Genomic DNA, 26,418 nt, shown 5'->3' with positions numbered 1-26,418 from the left:
ACTTGCCAGCTCCTTAAAGTCTTACATATAAACATATAAACAATTTTAAATATTTTCATTTATGTATGCTGAAACTACTGAGTAAAATTTAGCAGCATTGATCATCTCACTCAACAAATGTTACATTTATATAGCTCTGGTCTGTGTTAAAATAGTAGCATTTATTGGGCTCCTGAAGCCCTGGGGGTCTTATGGAGCTGCTGACATAATTTGGATCAAACAAATGTGCAAATAATTAATATTCATTTCAATTGTGTTTTTGGATTTGTTGTTTTTAAGACTAGTTGTGGATTTAAATATTGTTTCACTGGCGATGTCTCCCGTAACATATAATTACCCAGTAATATTTTTACTTTTCCTGTCTACTTCAACATCTTTAGTACAAAAACACAGTGGACTACCTCGGTGGTCCGACCACCAGGCTCAGCAAGTTTTCTGGGGGAAACCCTGCATTCTAAATAAGAATTAGGTCTTGACTTTGACTAGGCCATACTAACATAAATGTACATTAATCAAACAATTGTGGCTATATGCCTAGAGCCATCCAACTAGAAGATACAATACTTCTGGAGCCTTTAGCAAGTTTGATTTCTGGAATAAGCATGGATTTAGCTCTATCCATCCTCCATTCAACTTTGACCAGCTTCCCTGTCTCCACTAAAAAAACAAATTCCCACAGCATGATGCAACCTGTACCATGTTTCACCATAGGAATTACATTACAAATATGAGCTCTGCTATGTTGAGACTTATAAAGGAAATTGGCTGCACTGGATTTCATTTTGAGGTGTTTTTAAAAAAGGAAGTGAATATAAATTTAGATTGTAATTCATGTACAATTTCGCTTCCATCGTACAAGTATCCACTAGAAATATAAAGTAATGGGCAAATGTCTGATAGAAATACGAGTAATGAGAAAAAAAATGTGAAAAGTTCAACTGGTATGAACACGTTGGGTATAAACAGCTGTAGGAAAGTATGTGAAACATACAGAAAAGTTTGGCTGCATTACAAACGGCTGTCTGCACACTCCAGTGGTTTACTAACTGAACACAGATGCTGAAATCAGATTAACACTTACAGTTGTGGGAGATTCAGAAGCCTCACCTTTGACAATGTAACAGAGATCTTACTACGCTCAACACATTCAGAACAAGAGCAAATATTCAAGATTTCTCATGCACTCATGGAAATATTTGCACAAAAAAAAAAAGTCAAGAAAACTGCCATGTCAATCTGTTTTCACATGTTTTAGTTTAGTCTCTGCAGAGGTTCTTTAAAAAGAAGACAAAACACAAAAGAGAATAAAAGGAATTGAATAAAAAAGTGAACCGGCAGGACTGTCACTTTGAATGCCTGTGATCTCACTGCTGGTTCTATTTTCTGTATCGTTGTTGCATAACCAGATTAATAAAAGACATTCTTCTGCACCTGCAGTAATTCAATGATAAGCCTGTATGAAAAGAATGCCCCCCCACACACACTCACTCTTCAAAAAGTTTACAGCCAACAATGATTCACCAGCTTACTGGTCCTTTAAAGGTCACCAGAGGGGTCAGAGAGGTGGAAAACCGCAGTCCTTATTTCTGTTGGCTTCAACAAAACACAGGGGGGTTGCTGACACTAATTAACCCACAAGAACAAAACAGAAACCAGGCTGAAGTCGCCTGGAAATCTTCGCCATGCGGTACGTCACGTTAATCCAACATGTCATGTGGTTAAAAAACTTTAATGACCCCCACATGACTCCTGTTAAGAGGAGAAAGAGAGGAGTTTCCTCCTGTTATGAAAGAGAGTGCTGCACTTACCCAGCAGTGCGCCTCGCTGTGCTGAAGGTGACTCCACAGTGCAGCTCCTCTGCTATCCCTGTGTCATGCTCACACTGTGGGCAGCCTCTGCAGGACTGTGTGTTTTGATGGGAGGAAGACAGCGGCACTGAAACATGCTGCAACACATGCTGCTGACGTCCCCTCTTCTCTCCTGCACTGACTCAGCTAAGTTCCTCCTCCTGCTGCTCAGCTGCTGCCGCTCCCCTGCTAAATTTCCATAAGCCGCCTCTGTTTCTTGCAGCGTGTATGTGAAGAGTGGAAACACTACACTATCCCGCATTGACAAACACAGAGCTCCTCGCTGCTGAGACAGTAACTGGCTGCATTGGGCTGGTCACAGGGAAGTGCTACATGTTCTCCTCCCCCACCTACTGTAAACTCTTCCCCCCTGCTTTCTCTCTATTCTTTTTGTTCCCTCCTCCCAACTCCAATCCCGCTTCCTTTCTCCCATCTTTCCATAACTGATCCTGCCCCAGGCTTCCTTCTTTCATTCTCATCATACCATATCTCCCGTGCCTTTGCAGGTGAACGTTAAGAATCAGGCCAAAGGCTGGGCATGCAGTGAAACCTTTAAAGGGGACCAGAATGAACTCCAGAGTCAATCCGTGGTAGATGTAAACAACCAAAAAGACAAGTTATTCAAGCATATTAATGTTTGATTTGTAAGAAAGTTCTCAAAAGTGAAACAAAGAAAAGATATTTGAGAGAATGAACCAGGAACAAGTGGTGATGGCTACATATAGTGAATTCAGCTCAGTTTCTAGTTTAGAAGCCAGTGTGATTTCTAATTGATATCCTCAGTAACAAGCATTGTAAGATAATAACAGGTAGGTTTTCACTATTAAGATATACCTAAGTAATGTCATTAAAAGGGCTACTACAATTAGAATAACATAATGTTGACTTCCAAATTTGTTGCTGTGCACTGCCAGTCAGCAGCTCAAAGACAATCATTGAATGTTTTCTACACTTAATTGAAATGCAGTCAGCTCTTTCAAAATATTTTTGACTGTAAAAAACAAACACTTATAAGTGCTACCTATGACATTTATCAAAGTAGCAACATATTAAAATGAGAGCCAACAAGATGATTAGCTACATTTTTTAGATTATAAAGCAACTTTGACCTAAAAATTTGTCCTAGGTTCTACCAGAAAACTGTTATCTTTCATTAAAATTATCATACCATGAGTATCTTAAGAAGCAGTAAGAAACAAAAAAAGGAAAGTAACTCTCAAAACTGTGGCACAAGTACCATTGATGGTCTTGGGCTACTCTTAATTGTATACAGAAAAGGTTTTGGCAAATATTTAAAGGGTAAGTACAACAAAAACCTCTACTGTTAAAATTTGAACATGAGAAAAACCATCTAGCCCAAATGGGCTGCTGTTAAAGTTTCAAGTTTTAAACTAGCAAGACTTGATATTTTATGAAACAAAGAGAAGGCAAACTTTAAATGTTAAAGTTAAATGTAATTTTTAGAATTTTCTTTTCTTTTTTTTTTACATGTCTGTTAAAACTAATCATTTGTGACAGTATTGTACGGGACAAATAATGGGAGGAGCTTCATTTTTTACAGACTATTTGTCTCATATTGTATTGTTACAATATAGAGAATATGTTTCAAAAATATATTTTTTATAAAAGTTACATACTGCAGTTTTAAGTGAACAGAATGAAGTGTTTCATGACTGGGGAAAGCGTCTTCTTTTTTTTTTTTAGAAATAAAAATATAATCACAAGCTGGAAAGTAAAATTCCTGCTGACAATCACACACCAGTATGAAATTTAATACTTCACCTTCAATCTTTCTGTGAAGCTGATAATAAGTATTATCACCACAAACAGCTTTGCTGTGGACAGCTGAGTAAACTGAGATCTTGCATGTAGTCTTGTTGGTTTATTGACCATGTTGGGTTTGGAGGACTGTTATTTGCTTGTATTTCATTAAGGTCTCTACAGGTTACATAAAGTAAGGGACATAATCAAATGTGGCTGTTTGAATTAGACATCATATACAATAATAATTTTAAAAAAACATCTAAGTAATTGATAACAGAACATCTGTTACGTCAAATCACCTGTTTCCAAGGACATGCACAAATCCAGAGTTTACACAACACAGTCAGTTTTCTCTCTGTGGACCAAACCGTCAAAGCACTGTAGCATAATTAGCGGTGTTCACAGCAACAAGCACTCTAAGCATTTTACCTCTATGAACTGATGCTAAATGCTTTCAAAATGCCAAGCATCCAAAGATATTGTGTACCTGCAGGATTTCAGTTTGGTTCTCTCTGGGTGGAACCAAACTTTCTGGAGCGCCCTCTTCTGGCTGTAACGGGGAACAAGACGGTTCACCAAAAGGGGGGAAAGCAGCTCAAATGTGCAACCAAGAGAAGCTGGAGTAATGAAGTTTCTTTCATGGTTTAACATTTGTTTTATTTCCAAGGCACTTGGTTGTTGTTAGAAAGTTGGAGAATTGCTGGTTTACATTTTCCCAGGGTTTCTTTAAGTTTCAGTAAATTAAATGTCAGAATTTTTAAGACCCTTATTTAAGTATATGACATAAACGAATTATGAAACAAATGCTATTACTCAATAATCAGTTATCAACTTCACTTCATCAGAAAAAACAGGAGTTTAAACCAAATCTTGTCTACTCTGTGTGGGTTCTGGACCTTAATTATAAGGTGTTCATGAGACACATGGTTATTTTAATCCTGTTACATTAACCCAAAATTCTCCACCGAAAGTCTTCCAGTCATGTGCAAATTACTGTTTTGCAGTGGATCTTCTTTCTAAGTACAAAACTGTAGCACTAGAATGCAAGTAGGCACATTTCAGTGACATAATTAATCAAACTTTAGGACATTTTTTCAGCCTGTTCAGAAATAAAGCATGATTTTAATACTATTTTTTTTTAGAAAAGCAGCTGTTACAGACATCCAAAAGTTAGAGATCACAGAAATTAAGTTAGCTTTTTTTACTTGTCTGTGCTCAAAATATTTTGATAAATGTAAAGCAGCACAGCAGGGGAGCAAGTAGCAATCTTGCCCTTACCAATGCCTCAGTAGTGCTGCTCTCGTTCCCCATGGCTCAGCCAGATGCAGGGCCACAACTGCCCAGACCAACGGCCTCTCACATCAGCTGGCTGAAAGACACTGTGAGCAGAGAGACCATCAGCGTGCGACCGTCCTAGTGCTCAGTACAGAGACAGAATAAAACTGGGGATCTGTGGGCCACTCAACATTTAGAGATTTATGTTCTTGCAGGATTAAGGGCCCTTAGGTATGAGCTTGAACAGGCACAGGGTGAGAAGGAATGGAGAATTTGAGTGCAGATTGATGCCAAGACCTGCCTGCAGGGCCAAAGTTCAAGTGGTGGGATTTAAAAAAGTAGGAAAATAGCATCATAATCAATAGATGAGATGTTTGCTCTTTCTTTTGGGTTGTTATTTTGTTTGTATTTCCTTTTCATTGCACTTTGTATTGTCTTGTTGCTGAAAATGGGCTATATAAATAAAATTACCTTTACCTTCAGAAATATTGCTTTTGGAGTAGTAAAAATAAAAAAACATTCCTAAAATCAGAGCATCTGCAGCAACGATCAGAACTTAAAGATTTTGACAAAGTCCTGGCATAAATCTACATGAATATACTGCAGCCAGTCATAAGCTGGAAGACATTTGATTACCATTTCTTCTGTCCACAGTGTCGCCAGTTTCACATCACCATGGCCTGAGAGATTATCAACGAGGAAAGAATCACCTACTCTACAATCTGCATCTTCAAACTTGACAAAAATTAGCAGTTTCCCTCATTGAACAGCCAAATATCTTCTGGAGTTTATAGTTAAAAAAGAAAAAGACTGAACAATTTGACCACAATGACAAAAAATGTATTTTTGGAGGAGTCAAGGTTTGGACTGTGAAACTTAAGAGCTCTGTATCAACCTATTGGCAGCATCATGCCAAGAGCCTGTTTTGCTAACAGTGGTTGTGAAGTGTTGTACAAAGTGGATGGGATAATCAGGAGGGAGGACTATCTTTAAGATGAAATCACCAAACAAAGTGCCGGATGCTTCTGGGAATAAAGATCCCAGAAGCATCAAAACTGGTTTTGTAAAGAACCAATCAGACCAACATTAAGCTTCTTAAGCGGCTCCCAGATCAACGTTACTGAACATTTGTGAACAATGCCTAAAAACTGGCATTGAATATACTGCAGCCAGCCAAAATATTGAGAATTAATTTGACAATTTAGATAAAGTTAGATTAGTGTATTCCAAAGATAGTTGATGTCTACAAAGTATTTACAAAACAACTTGCAACCAAAATATATGCACAGCTCCAAGCATATATCGCCTGCAGCACACTGACACAGTGACTGCTAGATAAAGTAATCCCTACAGGGTAAATAACAGATTGACTCTCAGCAGTGTTGCTAGAGTTGTCTGGGTGGAGATGCAACTCTATTCCAAGATGGCCAGTATAATGCACAATTTAGATCCTCGTAAGTCAGACTTTGTCACCAGACACCGACTGATATGACATAGCAGCATTTTTAGCTGTGGTAAATTTACTCTCTAACATTTCCTTTTTATTTGCATTTCTTGTATGGCTGCAGGGACTGAATGCCAGCTCAGTGTTCAGTCAGAAAGCACTGACCTGAATGTGCAAGACTTTATAAATAGAATTGTCTCATATTTACTGCTTTATTCCAGTCTAATGCACAGGTTGTCATGTATGCTCTCCAGCTGGATCTGTGACCTCTCTCCACAAATCGGTTTTCTCCAACAATTATTCTTTAGTCTGCATCCTCACATTCTAATTCTCACCTGTTCAACAGTAGCAGCTCATCTGCTCTGCCTGCTATTTGTGTGAATGGGGTGTAATTTCAGCCCCCCTCTTTACACCAATGTGCGTGCACTTTAGCTGGCGGCGGCATTTCAAGGCGTTTTGGCAGCACACAGGGGAAATCATATGATTCAACTGCTGCCAGGTCACTTCTCACCTCATCACTGTCATATAACATGAGTCCTGAAAGGTTCGGAAGGAGGAGCATGTGTGTGAGTTTACCATTTCCTGCCCTGTTTCTGACCTCCTCTAACAATAACAAAGTGAGATTTCTATTTATTTTTCTACAAAAACATAATTTTATGCTGTAATATTTCTAAAAGTATATTTTAGTCAGTTGTGTAAACAAGTAGATTTAATTAATGCTTCGTCTTTTATAAATAGCTGTAGGAATAGCAATAAAATCCATGCATATAATAAAAGTGAAGTAGGAACAAAAATTTGCATCATTTATCACCTTTTCGTTCCATTTTCCTTTAGAAATGCTATTACAAAATAAAAATTGCCCAGAAGAAGCTTACAAACTACTCACCATTGCAAACAATGGGACAGTTTCCAAACCTCAGATTTGACCCTCCGGTGTGTGTTTACTGTCAAACTAATGTTTCTGTCCTGCCTCCCGAGGAACCCCGGTTTCTCTGCTGCTATTTTAGCCCTGGACACAGGGCAGGAGCAGACGTGGGGACAAGTTTATGGGGAGGGGAGGGAGCGGTGGGAGGAGACCAAACTGGAGATGGAGTAGCCATGTCTGCTGAGGGAGGTAATAGGTGGATAGACTGCAAACAAACAGGAACATTAGCAGCAGGATGCAGGTGTAAGGCCTCTTCACTCTCATTTATACCCCTTCAACTTTTCAATAATACAACCACTGTGAAGTTTGGATGAAGAAAAAATCATTCAAACTTCTTTTTTTTTTTTGTTCAAGTGATTTGTTTTGCTTTCTTCCACACTCCAAAGACATGCATGTTTGGTTAGTCTCTCCAAGCCCCTTATAGATATGAGTGCATGATTGTTTCCCCTGTAATAAAATGCCAACCTGGTCAGGAAGTATCCTGCTTCTTGCCCAGTGACGACTGGAGACAAACAGTGAAGATGGATCTTTTATTTTACCTTTTATTTCACAATTATCCACAACTTTTTCTTTTGTTCTGCAACATAAACTCCCAACTGACATTTACGCAAGGATTCAAGAGTTGAGAACATGACAGGAAGGCAGAAAACAAGTTGCAGGAATTTCAGCGTTCATGCCACCTGTAGCTACACTTCACATTTACACTGAGTTGTAAGGACACATGTGCTCAAGTACAAAACCTTCTGAGATGAACTCAGAGAGCAGCGCCATCAGACAAAAACCTCATCTCCACTCTGTGACAGCAGAGGGTTGAAAGCAGATCTGGTTCCTCTATTATCTGCCATCTTTAAAGGCCACTTTGAGCAGACTACACATCATCTCTATAAATAGCATGAATCTGACCAGCTGTTTCCCACAAACAGCCTCCATACTTGTCATTTGTTTGTCTTCTAGGTGCCTTCTGCTACTGGGGGTTGCTTGCTCAACTGAGTTGACAAATAATGTCCCACTCTGCCTCCAATTTTCCTCTGCAACTCACATCATCCTTTCACTTTTATCCACTGCAGCTCATTTTTCCAGCCGCTTTCATCCATTCTCAAGCACAAGAACACACTTTGCCTCTTCTTGAATGAAACGCCTCCATTCAACAAGGCGCCTCCCCTCTACGTTTACCTGCTTGTGTGAGATTGCGATGCAGCTCCCCATCCTGTATTCCATGTCCTCCTCTGGTGAAGTGACCCTGGCGCTACACGGCTGGCAGAGCACCTTCCTGCAGAACTGCATCGTTATCAGTCAGCCTCAGCATCACCAGAGCATCACTGCAGAAGCTTGCTCGTACACGCCTCCATGTCGGTCTGTATGAGAGTCTGCATCACTGCCTGTGATGCCCGTGGTCTTCCCGTGACATATATTCTCCAATCACTGTTACATAACGCTCCCTCCAATCAAGTGAACATGCCAGAAGCAGGGGTAAAAAAAGAAACAAAACAGGAGACGCTCTCTGCAGCCTGAGATCCAGCTGAGCTTTAAATCACAGCTCGGTAGAGCGAACGAAGGCTCTACTTCGGAGGGGAAAAAAATCTGTGAGGGGAGCGAGAGGAAGGGATGGGAGGGAGTGTGAAAAGTGCCTGTCTCTTTAAAAGATCGAAGACAATGAAAGGATGCTCCTGCTGCTGCTGGAGTCAGGATGTATCCACTGTTTGAAATCAAATAAAATCTGATGGCTCAAGACAAGGGCTTTGGCAAATAATGACTTTGTCTGACAAAAACTATTTTTAATTAACAAAAGCATGCAACAGGGACACTGCTTACATATTTTCTTATGAAGCACAACAGTGTAAACAAAGTGCGAGTACTGCATAGAGGCTTAATATGGTTAGAATAATGTGGATAAGTTGAAAATACAAGAAAAAAGCTTTAAAAATGAAAGGTCTTTCAGATGTATTCAAAACTAATGTCACACTGAATCTTTCATTTAATAACATTAAAGATTAAACTAATCTGTTATTCTCTTTAATTAAATGGCTTAATAGTTACAAGAAGGACTGTTTCAGACTGTCTCATTATATTATCAAAGCAATTAAACTCATAATGTAAATCATGTTTAATGTCTGACGTGTCACAAAAAAACATCTGTGAAATCCTGAAGAGATTTATTTTCTTACATGAATAAAAAAAATGCACACAAAACCATACAGACAAAAAAAAACAGTAAAAAGATTATCTGGTCCCATGAAACTCAAAAAAAGGTGTATGGGATCAAACGGGCGTAAAAAGAAGCTGCTATTTAAAACTAGCGAGGCAGGAGGAAGCGCCGTCGTCACTCGCTCTGCGTCTCTGGAGGCTGAATTATTGTCTCTTTGATTTCAAAAACATCTATTAGCTCCTGAAACAAGGACAAAAACAACAAAAGCTACATTAGGAATAATTAAACTACCGTACAGAAGTATCCACATCCATAAACTATTTCAACATTATGTCACAGCGCATAAAAAAATCTATGAGTGGCACGCATGTATTCAGTCATCCAGTTAGACCAGTCAAAACCTGCAGCTATCATTTTTTTTGTGATCCTCATAGATCACTATGAGGATGGTGTGTTCAGGGTGATATGTAGTGTTAGTTTTATGTAGCCTGCCAAATATCACTTTCTCCTCATCTGACCAAAGTATCTTCTTCCACATGTTTGCCATTTCCCTACAGGCATCATCACAGACTGACTTCAGGATTTGTTAACAGCTTTTTATCAATAATGGCTTTGCTATCCCTTCCAAAAACAGCAGATTTATTGGAGTGAAGGACTGACAGATTCTTCCACCTGAGCTGTGGATACTGGCGGCTCCTCCAGATTAAGAGCTGGCGACTTGCCTGCCATCCTGCTTAATATTCTCTTGATCAGCCACATCTAGGTAGATCTGCCGTTGCAACTTTCTTCCTGCTCTGCCTGCTGTGTTTCTTGGTCTTCATGATGCTGTTTGCTCATCGACCTTCATATTCACAGAACACCTGGTTTTAAACTGAATTTCATTTGTTGATAATAAACCTTCTGAAGGCAATTGGTGACACTCGAATTTATTTTTTGGGGTCTGAAAGTACAGAGGGCTTAAAATTATTTGTGGAATTTTTTTCTACCTCATAATTATTAGTACTTGGTGTTGATCTGTCACAGCATAATAAAATACATTACATCTCGTTCCTATGACAAAACAAAATTAGCTTTTCCAGAAACTGTAGCTGAACATTTTATAGTATAGTGTAAAGCTGCTCACTCTCCATATTTTTGGGCTGATGGAAACAATGCACTGTTTGCGGCTGAATGAACCTGCAGCCTCCACCTCTCCTTCTTCTACTGGTTCTGAAAGATTAAAAACATAACAGGGTAAAAAAAAAAGATTTGATACCATGAGATTTTTCTTGTTATTCGGCAATGAATAACAAGGCACTCACCTATACAAGGCAACTTGTCACTATCCAACTTAAGCCTTGCCAAACCATCCTGAAAAAAAAACAGAAATGTTATACCTACTCTGAGTCACTAGAGGACGACAAAGCTCAGCTAAAAGAAACGGTACATTTCTCACCCTTATGAGAAAAGACGTGTGGAAAATGTTCTCCACTGTCCGTGAAAACGAGTTGGGGTCGATGACAAATTCATAATATGATATTGGTGATGCTGTATTGAAGCAAACACACAGTAATGATGAAAATAATTCAAGACACTGAAGTGTTTCAGACAGGGTACAAACATGAAGTATTAAATTATAGAACAGCTCTGAATACAAGTGTGAACAGACTTGAGCTGAACGGAAATCTGATTGAACCAGACCACTGTCAGAGGTGATCCGATACCCAAAGATCCAACACCGAGATATCACATAGGTTGATGAAAAGATGTCCCAACCTGTCACACACAGGAGGTGTTATTGCTGAGTATTTTTGTTGAATTCTTCAATGACTGGCCAAACATAACCCAGAGATTATAAAAGTGGCAGCTGGAAACAATCATTATTTACAACCCAATCTCTTATTTATTAGAAGTTGTTTTTCATGATCACATTCTATGTTTTCTATATTTAAAAAAAAACATAGAAAGTCACAGAAGAGGTTGACGACACATTTAAAGACCTAAAACTTGTCATGTAAATAAAGTTTACAAATGTTGTTGTAATATTTTAATAGAAAACCTCACATGTCACAGTAGATGATCTCACTAGTTTAAGTTTGTACAACAGATCTGGTCCCCAGAGCTATTTACTCTTCACACAGCTGCTTAACTGTAAGTAATGTTTGAATTTACTAATGGTCATGAAAATCTCCTGCTCAATACTTTTCTCCTGAAATTTGGTTTTAAATTGTGTCAAAAAATGAAAAGAAAAAGGAATGCTTTGGAAGATATTAGCTTGACAACTTATCACTTCACCCAAAAAATATGTTTCTTCATAGAAAAGAAAAGGAAAACTTGGAGCTGGGAATTAGTGATGCGACTGCAGAGGGTCTCTTCCACTCTGTACATTCTCATAGCAAACATCAGTAAAGATGATTTCCAACTTACGGTCATCTTGGTAATAACTCTTCAGATATCCCAGGATTCTTTCAACCTCTTTCTCTGTAGCTTCTTGATGAGATTCTTCCATTTTTTTTAGCTAAAATGCAACATGATTTTGTTAGTATTTACAAGTAAATAGTATTTAAAAGTAAATATTTGGAGCCAGAGTAAAACATAAGATATTCTAAAGTAGAACAATCTGATTAAATGACTTATAAGGCTCATTAGCAAACTGGTAAACGTATATATGAAAGGAAATTTAATTGCAGAGAAACAATCCTCATAATTCAAACTGTTTGCCGGTATCAGCTCAGTTGTTTATATCAAACTGCAGCCATGATGGTGCAGCTTGGAGCTACCTGCGTGGGCATTATCCTCTTGGTTTCTTTGCTTGGTGCTTTCCTTTGCCGCTCTATTCTCTGCTTTGGAGGCGGTGGCTCCGTGTAGAAGGATCCCATCCTGTTGAGAAAATTCATATGAAGTCAGTGTTTTGAGATTCTATTCTAAGTAACAATGTTTACAAATTAAAGAGAATCATTACAAATAAGAAAAAAAAAATTCAGATCAGACATTTTAGACAATCAAGTGTTTGATCCTTTTTTAAAGCGTTAACTCATTCTCATGTTAGTAGATGTGACTGAAGACAGTCGTGAAATATCTTTCCTAAAAAAAAATCCTGTTCTAATAAATTTATGCAGAAACATCTGAATGTATTTAACTCAGGTTTGTGGCACCTTTGGTTAAAAATGTAATGTATCTTTTTTAACAAAGTTGGAAATTTGTAATCATAAATGAGAATTAGCTAAATACTTCATTTTCTGCTTCTATTTTGTGGAAGTGATCACTTGAAGCTGAGTTTGTTTATTTTTTGCTAGCCATTTGCTTTGTATTTTTAAAAATCATTTGCCCATTTTTTTCTCTTCATTCTGGGACTGAAACCATCTACATGTGAAGCTGATATCACTTCACATGTGCACAATGATCTTTTTAGTACAATCACTGAGAATCATTTACAGCTAAACTTTGTTGTCTTGCAGGAAGATTCACACATGCATTGTAAATAAAACATCTAATACAATCTCATAGAAAACTTTAATTCACAAGTTACCTGAGTGCAATATTAATTCAAGACATTTTTATTGTCATCTTTTAAGACAAAAAAAAATAGGGAATGAACCATTGAAAGACACACTAATGTTCTTCCAAACCTGATTTTCTGCTCTTTTAATCTACACAGAAAATGAAAATATTAGGAGTACTATTACTGTTTCAAGTAATACCTTCAGGAAATCGCTCCCATCTAACGGAATCATCTCAGAGACCAGATATGAAATGAATACATTTTAGTGAAAGCTCTGATCTACAATGACTAATATGAGGATTATTAAAATCAGAGGTAAATTCAGGAGTTTGACGTACTTCATGTTCACAGACTTCATGGAGTTTTTGTATTCACTCTTGATTTCCTAATGTAAGAACTATAAGCCAAACCCAAGGGTTTTTGAATCTGTGTGAGTGCATTAGTCTCTCTGGGACTTACATGTAGTGGAAAGAAGGCGCCGTCTTGAAACAGCACTCGGCTTTCTTGGCCAGCCGATGCCAGGCGTCTTTGGGGAGGTAGCCGTCGCCGGCACAACCGTTCAGCTGCTCATCGTCCTCTTCCTCCAGACGGTTAAGACCCATGAAGGACAACTGTTGGAGTTGTATGACATCAGTTCAATTCAATGAACAATAAAAAATTTACTCCAAAGACAAAACACTGAGATGATTTCAGAAGCTGTTAATTCATAGGTTCCTCACTCTTATTTCATTTGTCTTCCACAGTTACGTTGCGGTCCCACTTTCTGTCATCGTTAGCGTCTTGGTCACCAAAGTTTTCAGTTCGTTCAGAAAGTGTGCAGTGCTTCCATTTTTCCACATTTTGCCTTATTACAGACTTATTCTACATCGTATTAAATTAAAAGTTTTCCTCAGCATTCTACAAACACATAACTTATAATGACAATGTGGAAAAAGTTTAGAAATTTTTGCAAATTTATTAAAAGTAGAAAAGCAAGATGTCATATTAACGTAAGTATTCACAGTCTCTGCCAAGAAGCTCAAAATTCATCAGTAGAAACAACTTGAGTTTGAGTTCTATAGCAAAATGTTGTGATACTTAAGTAAATATGACTTATAGGCATCAGAGAAGTGAGTACTTAATCAAATGGCAAAAAATAAATATTGCATTCAAGCAGCCCTTTGCACTTGATATTGATAGCTATTCAGTTTAATCTGCAATTCTCCCACAACCCAGTACACTGTTATGTAAACACACTCACCAGATGTTCAGCGAAAGCACTGGGATCAAAAGCACTCCCCTCAGAAAACAGCTGGCTGGCTTTCTCTTTTCCCAAGTCTGTGGCCACAACGAGAAGCTGAGCATCGAGCGCCGCCTCTCTTGCCTGCCGAACTGTCAGAGAGCAAAGACACATCAGATCAATTAATCCAAAAGGATAGCTCTATTTGCTATCCTTTTGCATACAGCAAAAAAAAAACAACAACAACATCTGGTATAAATCTAAACATAGAATATTAAAGTCAAACTTTCAAAGCTCCCTCTAGGTATGGGGAACACAAATAAATGTTTCATTTCTGATGTTGATAATGTTAGTTTACAAATACAGGGGTTAAGAATCATTACAAGTCAATTACAACATATTTACTCTATCCACTACAGAAAGCAGAACTTTAATTTGAGCGACCAGTTTCATGGTAATATATAAAATATTAAAAACACTGCAAAAAAAATTATATTTTGTTCTTTTGAAGAACCACTTTTTACAGATTTATATTTAAACTGCATAAATTACTCCAGAATTTCAGCATTTGAAAACACGACTACTGTCTTAATTTTTAATATTCACATTATGCCGGTTACATTAAAAATATTTCAGTACTTTTTCCTTTTGGCATTCAACTCTTTGATGCAGAAATTACATTGCCACAAAGTTGCAGCTGCTAATCAGAAATACCTCGTTATTTCTCACATACCATCTTTGAAAAGTTTATTAGCCTCTTCTAACACTTCTGTGAGCTTGTTGTTGGAAGGACTCAGCATGTCTTCTCTGTTTTCTGTAACACAAAGAAAAGTCTGTGAGCGCATTAAAGCTTTGTTAAATTGTTAAGACTGCCTCTCAGTAACACCTCACGTTGAACCGAGTTGATGAGGTCCCTGTATTTGCTTCGGATTTCTCTCCTGAGGCCCAGATCGTTGTCATCATCATCGTCTTGCACACCACCGGAGCTCGAGTCGTGATCCTCTCCATCACCCGGGTGTTGATCGGTTCTCCTCCGGCTGGACGAGCCGTTCTGCCGGACAGCGTCATCATCACCGACCGCTCTGGCCTTTCTCATCTCTAGTCTGCTGTAGAACGGGCTCTACGAAAGGGCAACCACACGAAGACGAGAGCAAAACGATGGGGAAAAGTTATCAGAAATTACCTTCAGCATGTTTGGAGACAGGCTATGATAGTAACGATAGGGACGTAGACGTTCAGAGTTTAACTATAAACATAGCAGAGCGTACACTATTTAAGAAAGAAGTTAAGACAAAGTCATTTACCTTTGATAATTAATAAACACACAAGGCCAGCGGCGAATAAAACGCTCTCGATTCGTGCTAAATGAAAGCTAACGATAGCTATCGGTTAACTGCTGATGCTTTCGGCTAACATTAGCCGTTAACTTGATTTTAGCGGTTTTGTTTCACTACGGCAATGCAAACTGAATGAAGTACAAAAACATAAACACGAGCAAAAATTCTAAAAATCTGTTAAAAGTATACAATCGCAACTATTTTAAAAACAAACTACTCAGACTGCATACAGAGTTCTGGCGTACAAACACAGGAAGTTGACGTGAAGCGTCATGCACAACTTTTCAGAATAAAAGCAAAAGGAAAACTCCGATTTTGTTAGACTAAAAAGATAAACTAGAGCAGTGCAGGCCGGGGTACCCTAACACTGGACCTCCAAGTCTGGTGCATTGTTGTGTTTAACATTGTGAAAGTTATGTATTGCAGGCAGCAGAAACCTATTATGTGGGTGTTTTGTTGCAGGAAGGAATGGTGCACTAAAGATTTCTCTAGTATTTGGCAGATTGCCATTTAAGTTTGATGACTAAGGTAAAATGTTTTGAGAATTCTTCAGTAAAGTTCTCCAAATAGATAAAATGCTGGCCCATTCATCCTGGGCAACCTGTTTAAAGGCCACACTCACATTTTCAAGCGGCTTCCATCCGGTCACTCTAGGGGAAAAAGTCTGATTGTTTGCATTGTTTTTCTGTTTAACTTTTTTTTTAAATTGAAACAATTGTTGCCTATCCAGCTCAATTGTCGTGGTTACAGTCACTATGTGGTGCTAAAGGAGGACCAGATGGGTCAGACAGGTGTTTGTTTAAATTTTGCTGAACCGTTGTCATGGTGACCAAACATTTCCCTTGTCAGACTGCAATCAGTTTTTCTTCTGAGTTTTTTTTTTTTTTTTTTGCCATATAATGGAAACTAATTATCTGACATTAGTTTCTGACTTTACGTATAACTGGTAAAGTGTTCATATGCAGATTTGTCGAGTTACATAATTTAAAAACATTTCCTGGGATATTGTCTGAGATTAATTCCCACTTTGTTGTGCCAGAAAGTTGATAATCTATGTTAGAACTCTAAATGTCCTAGGACATTTAATCAACACTGTAGCTCCTCCTGGGTGTTATCAAAAGAATAAATCCATCCCACACAGTGAGACATCAGGTGATCAGATAATCCCCTGATCACCTGGGGATCACCAGCTCCATATGCTGGACAGACGCACAGCTCAGCCGCCTTCCTGAGCAGAAGAGTCTTTCAACAGGGTTAAACTTTTTCAATGGAGGAACTCGTTCAATGGAGGTCTAGTTCACCTGCTCTCCTTCTGGATGCGAACCGCTCTGAGCCGCCTGGAGCTGGTAAGAGCAGCTGCGTCATAACAAGTCCCCACTTGCTGGAGTCCACGACTCAGCCAGGTATTAAACCGGTTCAGCTGCTAATTAGATCTCTGAACGAGCTGATTGCAGGGCAGCAGGCTGCGCCTTATGAGGCCATGAAGACTCTGCATGAATCCTACGAGAAGGAACGATCAAAGCTTTTCCCTCTGCCTGGAAAGCAGAAAAGGATTATTCAAACCGAAAGGAGCAGGTGCCCAAGAAGTAATCCAGCCTCGAGCTCTGAAGTTGAACAGAAGGTGAAGAATCACTTAGGAGAGCCAGTTGTCTATGCAGACCTTTGCTTCAAAGAAAAATCCGGTTCCTCTGTTTCTGCAAAGACAGACGCAGAGAGGAGCACAATCAGCTGCTTCAATCTGGGAGATCTGAGATACTCCCCGTCTGCTGAGAGGAAACTGCAGAAGATCACCTCAGAAATCAAGAGGAAGACATGCATCACCGTGTCAGAAAGGGATCGCAAGATAGCAGCTCTGATGCTGGTCAAACATCAGGAGGAGCAGGAGCGCCTGAAGCTCTGTCAGCAGGAGGAACAGGAAAGGCAGGAGGCTCGCAGGAAGGAGGAGGCCAGGCAGGCCCAAGCAGAAAAAGAACGAAGGAGGAGGCTTAAGCAGAGTATGAAACACTGGCACAAGGAGCTGGAGGCCCGCAGGAGGCTGAGGCTGCAGGTGGAGCAGGAGAAAGCAGCACAACTCCAGCAGGAGATGCTGCTCCAGGAGAACCGATGGAGAAAGCTGAAGGAAGTGGTTGAGGTACAACGTAGAGAGAAGCTGGAGGCTGTTCTGAAGGAGACAGAGGAGCGTAAAAAATACCAGGAAAGATTGCTTAGGGAGAAGATGGAGCTGCAGAAAAGGGAGCTTGAAAAGGAGAAGCAGGTGGCAGAAGAGAAGGAGGAGAAGGCCTGGAGAACCAGAGAGCTGCAGGAGAAGAGGGAGCGGAAACGGCTGCAGGAGGAGAATCACAGAGAGATGCTGCGTCACATCCTGCTGAAGAGGCAAGCGGAGCAGAAGATGGAGGAAGATGAAGCGCAGAAGAGGAACTTGCTGGAGAAAAAGCTGCAGCGTTCCTCCGAGAAACGAGCCCGATCTGTGGAGGCACAGCACAGGCGGCTGCGGGAGCGAGCTGCCCGGCAGGACGTCCAGATCCAAAGAGCACAGCTGAGGGCCAAGCTCCAAACTGCCCAGGAGCTCACACACAAGCAGATCCTGGTCCAGCAGAGCGAGCATCGCATGGAGAGAGCCGCCCAGAACGCCTCGGTGCTGCGCAGGAGCCGCACTCAGCAGAGACGAGAACAGAGCAGAGACAGACAGGTCTGCCACAAGCAGCTGAGTGAGAAGATCCAGAGAGAAGAGGAGGCCAGCAGGAGGCGCAGAGAGAGCTATGTCTGCATGAAAGAGCAGAAGAGGGAGAGGCTGCAAAAACTGAGGGAGCAGATTCTGGAGGAGGCACACAGGCTGGTGCAGGCCTCCTTTCATTTGAGGGACAGGGTCAGGCAGCAGACACACAGCCGGACCTTCCACCAGATGGCCCTGGAGGCTCAGCTGGCCGCCTCCATGAGCAGAATCAAATTCTAAAGCAGCTCAGCTTTTTTTCTTTTCCTTACAGCACATTTAAGTTTGCATGTAGATTTACTGTAGCAGGAAAATGTCTAAGTGCTGCATCATTGTAAAGTGGGAAGGAATTGCTTCCAAAACATTTTTTAAAGAAAAACATCTAAATTGTGGGATGTACATGTTGCCAAGCCCTTTACTCTGCAACACCTCTAAGTGCCTTAAAATTATAAACACTTCATCTTTACTGAATTTATTCTCAGTATAGAACACTTTGTTTGAACTGCAGACACGACAGAACATCAAACTTGAGATCAGGGAACAAGGACATTTCTCCAGGATTTTACAAATCAAAACTTTTTCCATGAAGGATTTTAGGTTCTTATCTTATCGTATCTCTTATAAGGTGAGATAGTTTCTGAAAATATACTAGCTTTTTGTGACAAAGCAAATATTTCAAATTCTTCTGGATTTAAAATCCTTCGTCCTGAGAAAAAAAAAGAAAATATCCTTTCGTATTAGACTAGAGGTCTAAAACCTTGACGATTTTGAAGAGTCATTTCTGCCCTTGAAACTAGAGAGAAGGTTCAACTTCCAGCAGAACTACAGTAAACATAAAAGTCAGAGCTGCACTGGAAAGGTTCAGATCAAAGTACTGAATATGTTACAATGGCCCAGTCAAAGTCCAGACCTAAACCCAACTTTAACACTCAACTTACAGCTTGAACTCTTTTCAACAAACATTGTTTTTTTTCTAGTTTTCAGATGTGTACAGCTGGTAGAGACAGATATACAAAAACAGATGCTGCTTTTATTTGTAAAAACAAAACAAACTGAACTGTTTTTCACCTCAAAATTACATGCTACTTTGTGCTAATAAGTGGAATCAAAATACACTGAAGTTTGTGTCTGTAACTAGTGACAACAGAAAAGGGTCAAGTGGCACGGCAAACTTTTTTACAAGTCCTGCAAAGTTCATAATTCACCAGCTTGAGGGTATTTCTACTAGTTTGGATTAAAACAATGTAATTCAGGGCCACTAGAGGGTAGAATAATACAGAGTTATAAAACATTCAGAAAAGTGTGTCTTGTTTCACAACACCATAAACTCTATCTATAAACTCATTTTGGACCACAGGGGCCCAGGAACCCAGGGACACTTTCTGAGGAAGTACAGGAAATAACTTGCAAGGGGAAATCTCTATTCATTATGTAATCACAGTAGAAGTTCCTGCTTGTTTTCATATTTATCTTCAGGAACTATGTGAAGGTCGTTTTATTGACTCTGTTTTGAAAAGGCCAAGGCGAGCATGACTCCAGTCTTACGCAAACCCTTTCCACTCACTCAGTCAACAGATGTGTCACAGTAGCTGTTAGGGAGCAGAGTTGAGTTCTTCCACCATTAGAAAGTTAAAATGTTTTTTTTCTTTTTCTTTTACAGATACAGAGTGCATGAACACTGACAGGAAGGCCATTAAGCAATGCTCACAGTGCAAATATAAAGAAATGAAAGTTAATGTTTCACTCGTTATGAGTGCTTTACTGAATAACCTGACATGTCTTAATGCTACAGTGTCTCACTGCAGGCTTTCATTTGAGGTTAAAACAGGAGAAATTCAGCTGAGCTACATGGTAATCATGTTCCTTCAAGTAAATGGAAACTATTTGTAGTCACATTAGCAAACCAAACCATCATTGTTGTAAAGGTTTATAACAATGTTGTATTACTTTGGGGGTAGTATAGGGATATGTTCAATACATTTTAAAGAATAACAGAATGTGAGTAAATTTTACATTTATTTTTTTGAATGTATTTTTATTTCAAATTTTTCTTAACACATTTTAATTCCGATGCAGCCATATTTGCTTGCATCTTCAGTAAAAAGGCAACACATGACATAAAAAAAACTTGAATTGAGAATATGTATCCAGTGGAGAAAAAACTCATGTTAAGAGAGAGTTAATTATTGTGTTTAATGAAATTACAAGGAGGCAATTATTGGTAACCCTAACAATTGAAACTAATTGTTTTTAATTGACAGTTTATTTTTAATTGAAATTTCTAAAATTTTTGCATTACAGTTTTGAATGATGTGTCTTCACCACACATTGTATAAGCTGACCAAATCCATAGAAAAAGAACCAAATTGGCTTAGGTAAATTAGTAAAGCACTGCATCAAAATATATAAAAACCTACCTAAAATTAACCTTTTTATCACTTCATATTTAAAAACATTGTTTTGTTCCGTCTGTTGTTTTGATCGGCTATTAAGAGCTACTGTGGAGGGTTTAGGACCCACAGTGGGCTCCTGAGCTGCAGGTTCCAGATCCCTGCTCTATAACAACATCTTCTCCGGTCTGCATGCCAGAAAAACATATTTTCTATCCTACCATCACAATAACAAAGGAGTGAAGCTAGAGGCACTTGGACTTTACATGAAAACACGTGCTTTGGCCATATGAGACAAAGGCAAAGCTTTCAAGTAATAAACACTACATAAAAACATGTAGAAAAGTATGAAAGCTTACAGTGGAGGATATGTCATCCTGTGAGCATTTTTTCTTCCAAAGACCCAGGGAATCTTCTGAAGAATGGAAAATAGAAACTCATTTGAATATCTGAACATTTTAGATAAAATCAAACTGTCTTTATGACCATCTTAGCTGAAGAGAAGAGAGCAGAACTAAGAACTCTGGATGATCTGGATCAAGAGTCAGCAACCTTTATAATCTTAGTATACATTTTTTTCTTTTCTTCAGCTAAACAAAGTTTGTTTAAAGCTACAAAAGAAACACAACTCTAAAACAAAATAGCTTATATTTTTTAAGATATCTACAACAGAGAAATTCAAATTAAGAGAAATTGTGCACAGAGGAAAAACCCTTCTCTGTAAGATCAGACCTTGTAAAATGTTATTGGAGACAAAGAACCCAATAAAACCTCATTTTACCAATAAGACGGTAAAACTTCATTTTTCCATCTTATTGGTAAAATGAGGTTAAACAATGGAGTAACAACAGAATTTCATCACCAGTGATTTTGCTGAACAGGTGTACTCCAATAAAAGATTAGGTTTTTATAAACTTTTCAGTGTTAAATTTATGGTGTCGTAGTTTATTTGAACGATTATTGCACATTTTAAGTAGAGACAGCTTTCTAGAGCCAAACTTTTAAAATACATTCTTAAAAATAAATCAAACATCCATTGATGAAAACAATAAGTTATGAAATAATATGGCTCTAAAAATATTTTATGTAGTTCAGGTGTCACATTTGGCATTTCAACTAAAAAAACAAAAACAAACAATGAGTTTGTTTCTGAGGAATCATGAGGAGGAATGTTTCGCCCAACTTGCACTTTTTCCTGTAAAACTCTTAATAATACACACAAAACTAGTACAAACTGTGCAAACGAGGTCGCATACTGTGCACATAACAGTATCAAATTATTATCTTGTTCTTCTTGTAATTCTATCTCCTGGCCACGGTTTCGTTTTTAAAAAAAATTATACAGCTTCGTAACAAATAACAAATGTCCCTCTTTTTGTTTACTTGTACTGGAAACTCAGCTGAAGGATAGCGGCATATAAAATATCCAAGTCCTTTCAAAACCTGAAAAGCTTTGTTGATCCAAGAACAATGGCAGTGCTCAAGGGTTAGGTTAATATGATCAGAATCACGCCCAGGAGGAACAACCTAACGCTGAGATACGTGGACGGTTTTCATTCATTCTGTCTTCACTGCAAAAATACTACATCTTACCAAGTATTTTTGCTCTAGTTTCTACTGGAAATATCTTAGTAAATTTGAAATAAGACAGAGTAACTTAAATAACTTTTAAGCACAATAAATGAACTTATTTTAAGTCAATAATTCCTTCACACTGATGGAAAGTACCAGATAGAACTAGACATTTTAATGTTTTGTTTGACGGGCAGTACTTTTCCATTGATATTAAGAAATTACTGACTTAAAACCACTTTCCGTATCTTGCCCTAAAGTTACTTGTACATTAGTTTTGTCATATTTCGAGAGTAAAAAATATTTGCACTCGAAACTAGACCAAAAAATACTTGATAAGATTTTGTTTTGGAAATGTTATTCTGCATCCTTCGCAGTAAACTCTCCGTCAGTCATCGTGCAAGCTGAGGGCCAATATGACTGGGAGCCCCACACCAAGGATGAGGGTGAGGCTCTCCAGGAGCCCCAGATATCTCGCCTTGTGGGTTTCTGTTCCTCTTTCCTCCTGCAGGCCAGAGAGGGGTTCTGCTGCGCTGCTACTGCTGATCTCAGGGAGTACGTGCACCGTTGCAACATAAAGGAAAGTCCCTGCTGAGAACAGCATTCCCACTCCTGTTGCACTCAGCTGGTTATGAGAGGAGCTTCCAGTCTGTCGACAAACACACCGACACGCACAAGCATGTAACGGGTCAGAACCAGACTGACTGGGCTACCATTGTGAAGGATGTGTGCTCTCTCACCGCCTGCAGTGTGAAGTAAGTGCTGATAGCGACTATGGGCGCTGCTGCTGAGAAGGCCAGTAAATGTCCCTGGATGTCTTTCTTCTCAAGGCCTGCATGCATCAGGAAGGAAACCAAACCAAAAGCAGCAGGAGCCTGTGAGCCAAGAAAAAAACAAACAAACAAAAAAACAAACAAACAAACAAACAAACAAACAAAACATAGATTCCATCAGTTCTGTCACATCTTGTTAAATATGTCTACATCCTCATCCAGCTGACAATTTCTCTCACCTTGTGTAGAATGACCGCGAAAAAAACAATCACTTGTACGGTGGCTTGACCTGTGGCGACGGCAGCGCCCAGAGCAAATCCATCAGCTGGATGCAAGAAGAGTTATTATTGTTATTATAAATCACAGGCAATATTTAAGAAAGTGGTTAATGTGATTTCATAATGTGCACCAATGTGGGTTTAAGTGATAGCTCAGCAAATGTTTGTTTAAGCAATTTGAAATCAAAGCCTTTGAGCCATGCTAAATAAGACTTAGACCTCACAGAGTGCAGGAATCCCATGATAAGTCACATGAAGGAAAGAATAACTGGGTTTTGTTGGAAATTTTTCATGCTTTTGTCCCGGATATCCTTTTGCAGTATTAGCAAACACAAACCAGCAGATAAAGTGGTTCAAAACCACAAGCTGCAATTTGTTTCACTCAGATTTTAAGTGATGGTGCTATACAGAGTGGTGTGGATGACTTTCAGTTATGTCTTGATAGGCTCTAAATGGTTTCATATTCTGTTTTCAAATGACGGATTGAATTGTGTTATTGCTGTCACGTGTTTCTTGGCCTTCAATATGCTGTCGGTTTATTCATGTTCTCTTAAAAATACATTATACCTTCATAGAGTAGCTGGATTTATACAGTGACTAAATTACACACAAATGGACTGGAGGTATCTGGTTATACTAAATTTATTTAGGGGTGCAGAGTTTTCTTTTTTCATCCATCTCACAAATATGCCCTATATTGTTTTGCTCTATCTGTCACACAACTTCCCAATAAAATACATTGAAGTTTTTATTTTGCAAAATCAAAAAAAAAAAAAAACTTAAAGAAATATGAATACTTATTTATGCAAGTTAATGTCCAGAGAATATTTGATTAACAAACCTGCAGCATGGATAACCAGCCCCAGAGTGGCTGTGATGTGTTTGTTATTCAACAAATGTGCTGCTTGACCTGAAACAAAACGTGTTTAAATGATCAGCATACGAATGGAAAACTTGATATAAAATGAAGCTTAAAGTGAAAGTTATCTAAACTTGCCATGCGTGGAAATGTATCCTCCAATCTGATCGACAACAAACATGAAGGTAAACCCGAACGTCAAAGCCACGCTGATATAAAAGCGAGGTGGGGCGCTTCCCTTTGTGTAAGGCAGAGCTTTTTCACTAGCATTCGGGCCAGATGGAGCATCAGAGGAGGACTCTGCAAAGAGAAGATGAAAACGAGAGGAAGGGACAACAAAGCAGGAGAGAACATGTTCAGACAGGTGAGCCTGCTTTCAGCTATGATTTAAATGGTTTACGATGATACACTCATGCAAATTTGATGGAGCAGATGGACTGAATCACACCACTTCTGTTGTCAAGGCAACAAGGGGCAGAGAAGGTAGAGTGGTGCAATTCAGCCTCTCTAAATTTCAAACAGTGAGCTCACCTCTCCACGAATCCTCCAGTAAGCCCACACCCTCTGGGATGGTGATGGCCAGCGCTGTGCCGCACAGCAGACCCGCCCCCAGGATGGACACAAACTGCAGGCTTTTCTGTACGGAGTAAAAGTCAAAATTCAAACACACTCCGTTGTTTTCCAAAACAAAATCGAATGCAGTATATTGAGACATCAGGTCATGTGAGGCGGTTTGAGTTAGCAAATATCCACAAATATTTGGGACCCATCTAAAACATTAATAACAGCCCAATCTAAAAAAAAAAAAAAAAAGCTAATAACTACAGCTTTTTATTTCAGCTTTAGGAGTGCAGCCAATCAGCACCATGGAAAATGAATGACGCTTTCCATGTGTCAGCCAATAATGTGTCAAGTATTTATGCATTCCAAGCTGCATATTTTTTGGGATGTTTGAGACATGCTCTGCTGAAGAATCTGCAAATAGGTGGGATTTTCTACAACTAATTTGGAGTCACATTCCACAAAATATCTGCAAATGGTGAATCTGCAAATACGAAATAAATTTGGTCGCATTACGAAACTAAACCCTGAACATCGGTGCAAGAACAAAATAGCCCTAAATACTCAACGTGGAAACAATTTAGCAATGTGTTGCCTTGGTGGCTGATGGGTTCCTTAGTCACTTCCTGTTTAGGGCTCCACTCGATCTCTGACCGGCCCTGGAAGAGCATCATCGCTATGAACTGAACTATATTAGAGGACTTATTTAAACCAGCCGTGATAAATCTGCCTGCTGACCTTGTTTAACGTAAGTTAAAGACATACATACTTACCTCAGAGAGTCGGAATAACAGTGGGATGAATCCTAGTAAGAAGGTGCCCACAAACATCGCTACAGAAATACAAGTAATAGTCAGTCCCTCCTCCATGGCGACGGATTTTTCCTACAAGTTCTAACTCCGTTAGTCGAGTCTCATTTCATGTCAGCAGATCAGATTGTTCTGAAAACTGAAAGTCTGCGCTCATTGTTTCACAGTAACTTCATTTGTTTACTTCAGGAGATAGAAACGGCGCTGCGGGTTTCCACGTCGCACCTCCGTCTCTCTGTCCCTCCTCCAGGAGAACCTCCTTCCCCGCCACAGCCAGCCTCCATGGACCGTCCCATAGAACCAAAGACCAAAAGCCCGTGGTTTCTCATCTCCCACCTCTAAAGGGCTGAGGTCTAACCGCACCTCATTCGGTTTCACTATGCGCGATGGTACGCGGTATTACGGTATCTTCGCTTAGACGCTTTCAAAATAAAAGCTTACTTCCGGTAAATCTTTGTCGCTGTCGCACCAAAAATATGAATTTATCATGACCCTAGCAGATTAAGTTAAAAAATAAAAAATAATAATAAAGGAATGTTTTTCTGATAGAAAAAAAAAGGAAGCTCCTTAAGATATAATAAAATTACACAAAAAGGGTATCAATTTAGAAAAGAAAATAATTGTATTAACATTCAATGCAATTCAAAAATAACTCATTCACTCCAGTGACAAATTAAATGTTGTAATTCAGGCAAATGTCTTCAAAACTTTTCTAGATATCAATGGCTGTGAAAAGGTAGGGTCACAGCCAGGGACAGTGTGCCCTCGCTTCAATAAAACCAGGATGACTAAAAGCTGACATCAGTAACCATTTAAGACAACATTGTTTTCTTATTTTTAAAGCTGTTTGTTTACCAATAACAGAAAGAGATACAACAGCTTTTGCTGTAGAAAACAAAAATTCAAAGGAAAGCAACAGAAAAATGTACTAAATTACAAAGTTAGAAAGCATTTTTAATTGCCAATTTTGGCAATTAAATGTCAGGCCAGCATCTGAACTGTGCCAGCTTGGCAAGCCAGACTGCTTT

At 39.0% G+C, this 26,418-nt stretch overlaps 4 protein-coding genes across 12 annotated transcripts in view; 1 reads left to right on the top strand and 3 right to left on the bottom strand.

The window, feature by feature from the left end:
• The window catches only part of tacc2 (transforming, acidic coiled-coil containing protein 2), a 176,072-nt gene extending 167,257 nt beyond the window's left edge, over positions 1-8,815 (bottom strand). For 5 of the 8 annotated variants that reach the window (XM_055029382.1, XM_055029386.1, XM_055029387.1 and 2 more), the window contains exon 1: positions 8,429-8,815. In XM_055029382.1, coding sequence (XP_054885357.1) covers positions 8,429-8,539 — 111 coding nt within the window. In that variant the 5' untranslated portion in view covers positions 8,540-8,815. Of the gene's footprint in view, positions 1-4,098; positions 4,162-4,889; positions 4,991-7,216; positions 7,318-8,428 lie in introns of those variants that run through there. The other 3 variants (XM_055029384.1, XM_055029383.1, XM_055029385.1) reach the window with 3 other exon arrangements.
• A 190-nt stretch (positions 8,816-9,005) lies between these two features.
• nsmce4a (NSE4 homolog A, SMC5-SMC6 complex component) lies at positions 9,006-15,687 on the bottom strand. 2 transcript variants are annotated; one of them, XM_055029380.1, is made up of 11 exons: positions 15,406-15,687; positions 14,993-15,221; positions 14,835-14,915; positions 14,123-14,253; positions 13,342-13,493; positions 12,161-12,260; positions 11,808-11,898; positions 10,837-10,928; positions 10,703-10,751; positions 10,525-10,610; positions 9,006-9,641 (listed from the first exon to the last, which is right to left on the bottom strand). In XM_055029380.1, exons 2-11 carry the CDS (start codon positions 15,195-15,197, stop codon positions 9,576-9,578), a joined length of 1,053 nt encoding a protein of 350 aa, XP_054885355.1. In that variant the 5' UTR covers positions 15,198-15,221; positions 15,406-15,687; the 3' UTR covers positions 9,006-9,575. The 2 variants fall into 2 exon arrangements, with proteins under 2 accessions (XP_054885355.1, XP_054885356.1); XM_055029381.1 differs by lacking the exon at positions 9,006-9,641 and adding an exon at positions 10,124-10,242.
• A 784-nt stretch (positions 15,688-16,471) lies between these two features.
• Positions 16,472-19,404, top strand: LOC129359622 (coiled-coil domain-containing protein 177). Its single transcript, XM_055029377.1, has one exon. The coding sequence runs from the start codon at positions 16,706-16,708 to the stop codon at positions 18,389-18,391; it is 1,686 nt and encodes a 561-aa protein (XP_054885352.1). The 5' UTR covers positions 16,472-16,705; the 3' UTR covers positions 18,392-19,404.
• Positions 19,405-21,462: 2,058 nt separating this feature from the next.
• LOC129359623 (zinc transporter ZIP9) lies at positions 21,463-25,615 on the bottom strand. The gene is made up of 7 exons (XM_055029378.1): positions 25,355-25,615; positions 24,552-24,657; positions 24,159-24,320; positions 24,003-24,071; positions 23,123-23,208; positions 22,851-22,985; positions 21,463-22,759 (listed from the first exon to the last, which is right to left on the bottom strand). Exons 1-7 carry the CDS (start codon positions 25,448-25,450, stop codon positions 22,499-22,501), a joined length of 915 nt encoding a protein of 304 aa, XP_054885353.1. The 5' UTR covers positions 25,451-25,615; the 3' UTR covers positions 21,463-22,498.
• Between the last annotated feature and the right edge of the window lie 803 nt (positions 25,616-26,418).

The sequence above is a fragment of the Poeciliopsis prolifica genome, unplaced genomic scaffold, assembly GCF_027474105.1.
Source record: "Poeciliopsis prolifica strain line A6 unplaced genomic scaffold, Auburn_PproV2 SCAFFOLD005, whole genome shotgun sequence".
NCBI lineage: Eukaryota > Metazoa > Chordata > Actinopteri > Cyprinodontiformes > Poeciliidae > Poeciliopsis > Poeciliopsis prolifica.
The sequence above is the reverse complement of the archived record's forward strand: the minus strand, read 5'-3'. Positions and strand labels throughout refer to the sequence as shown.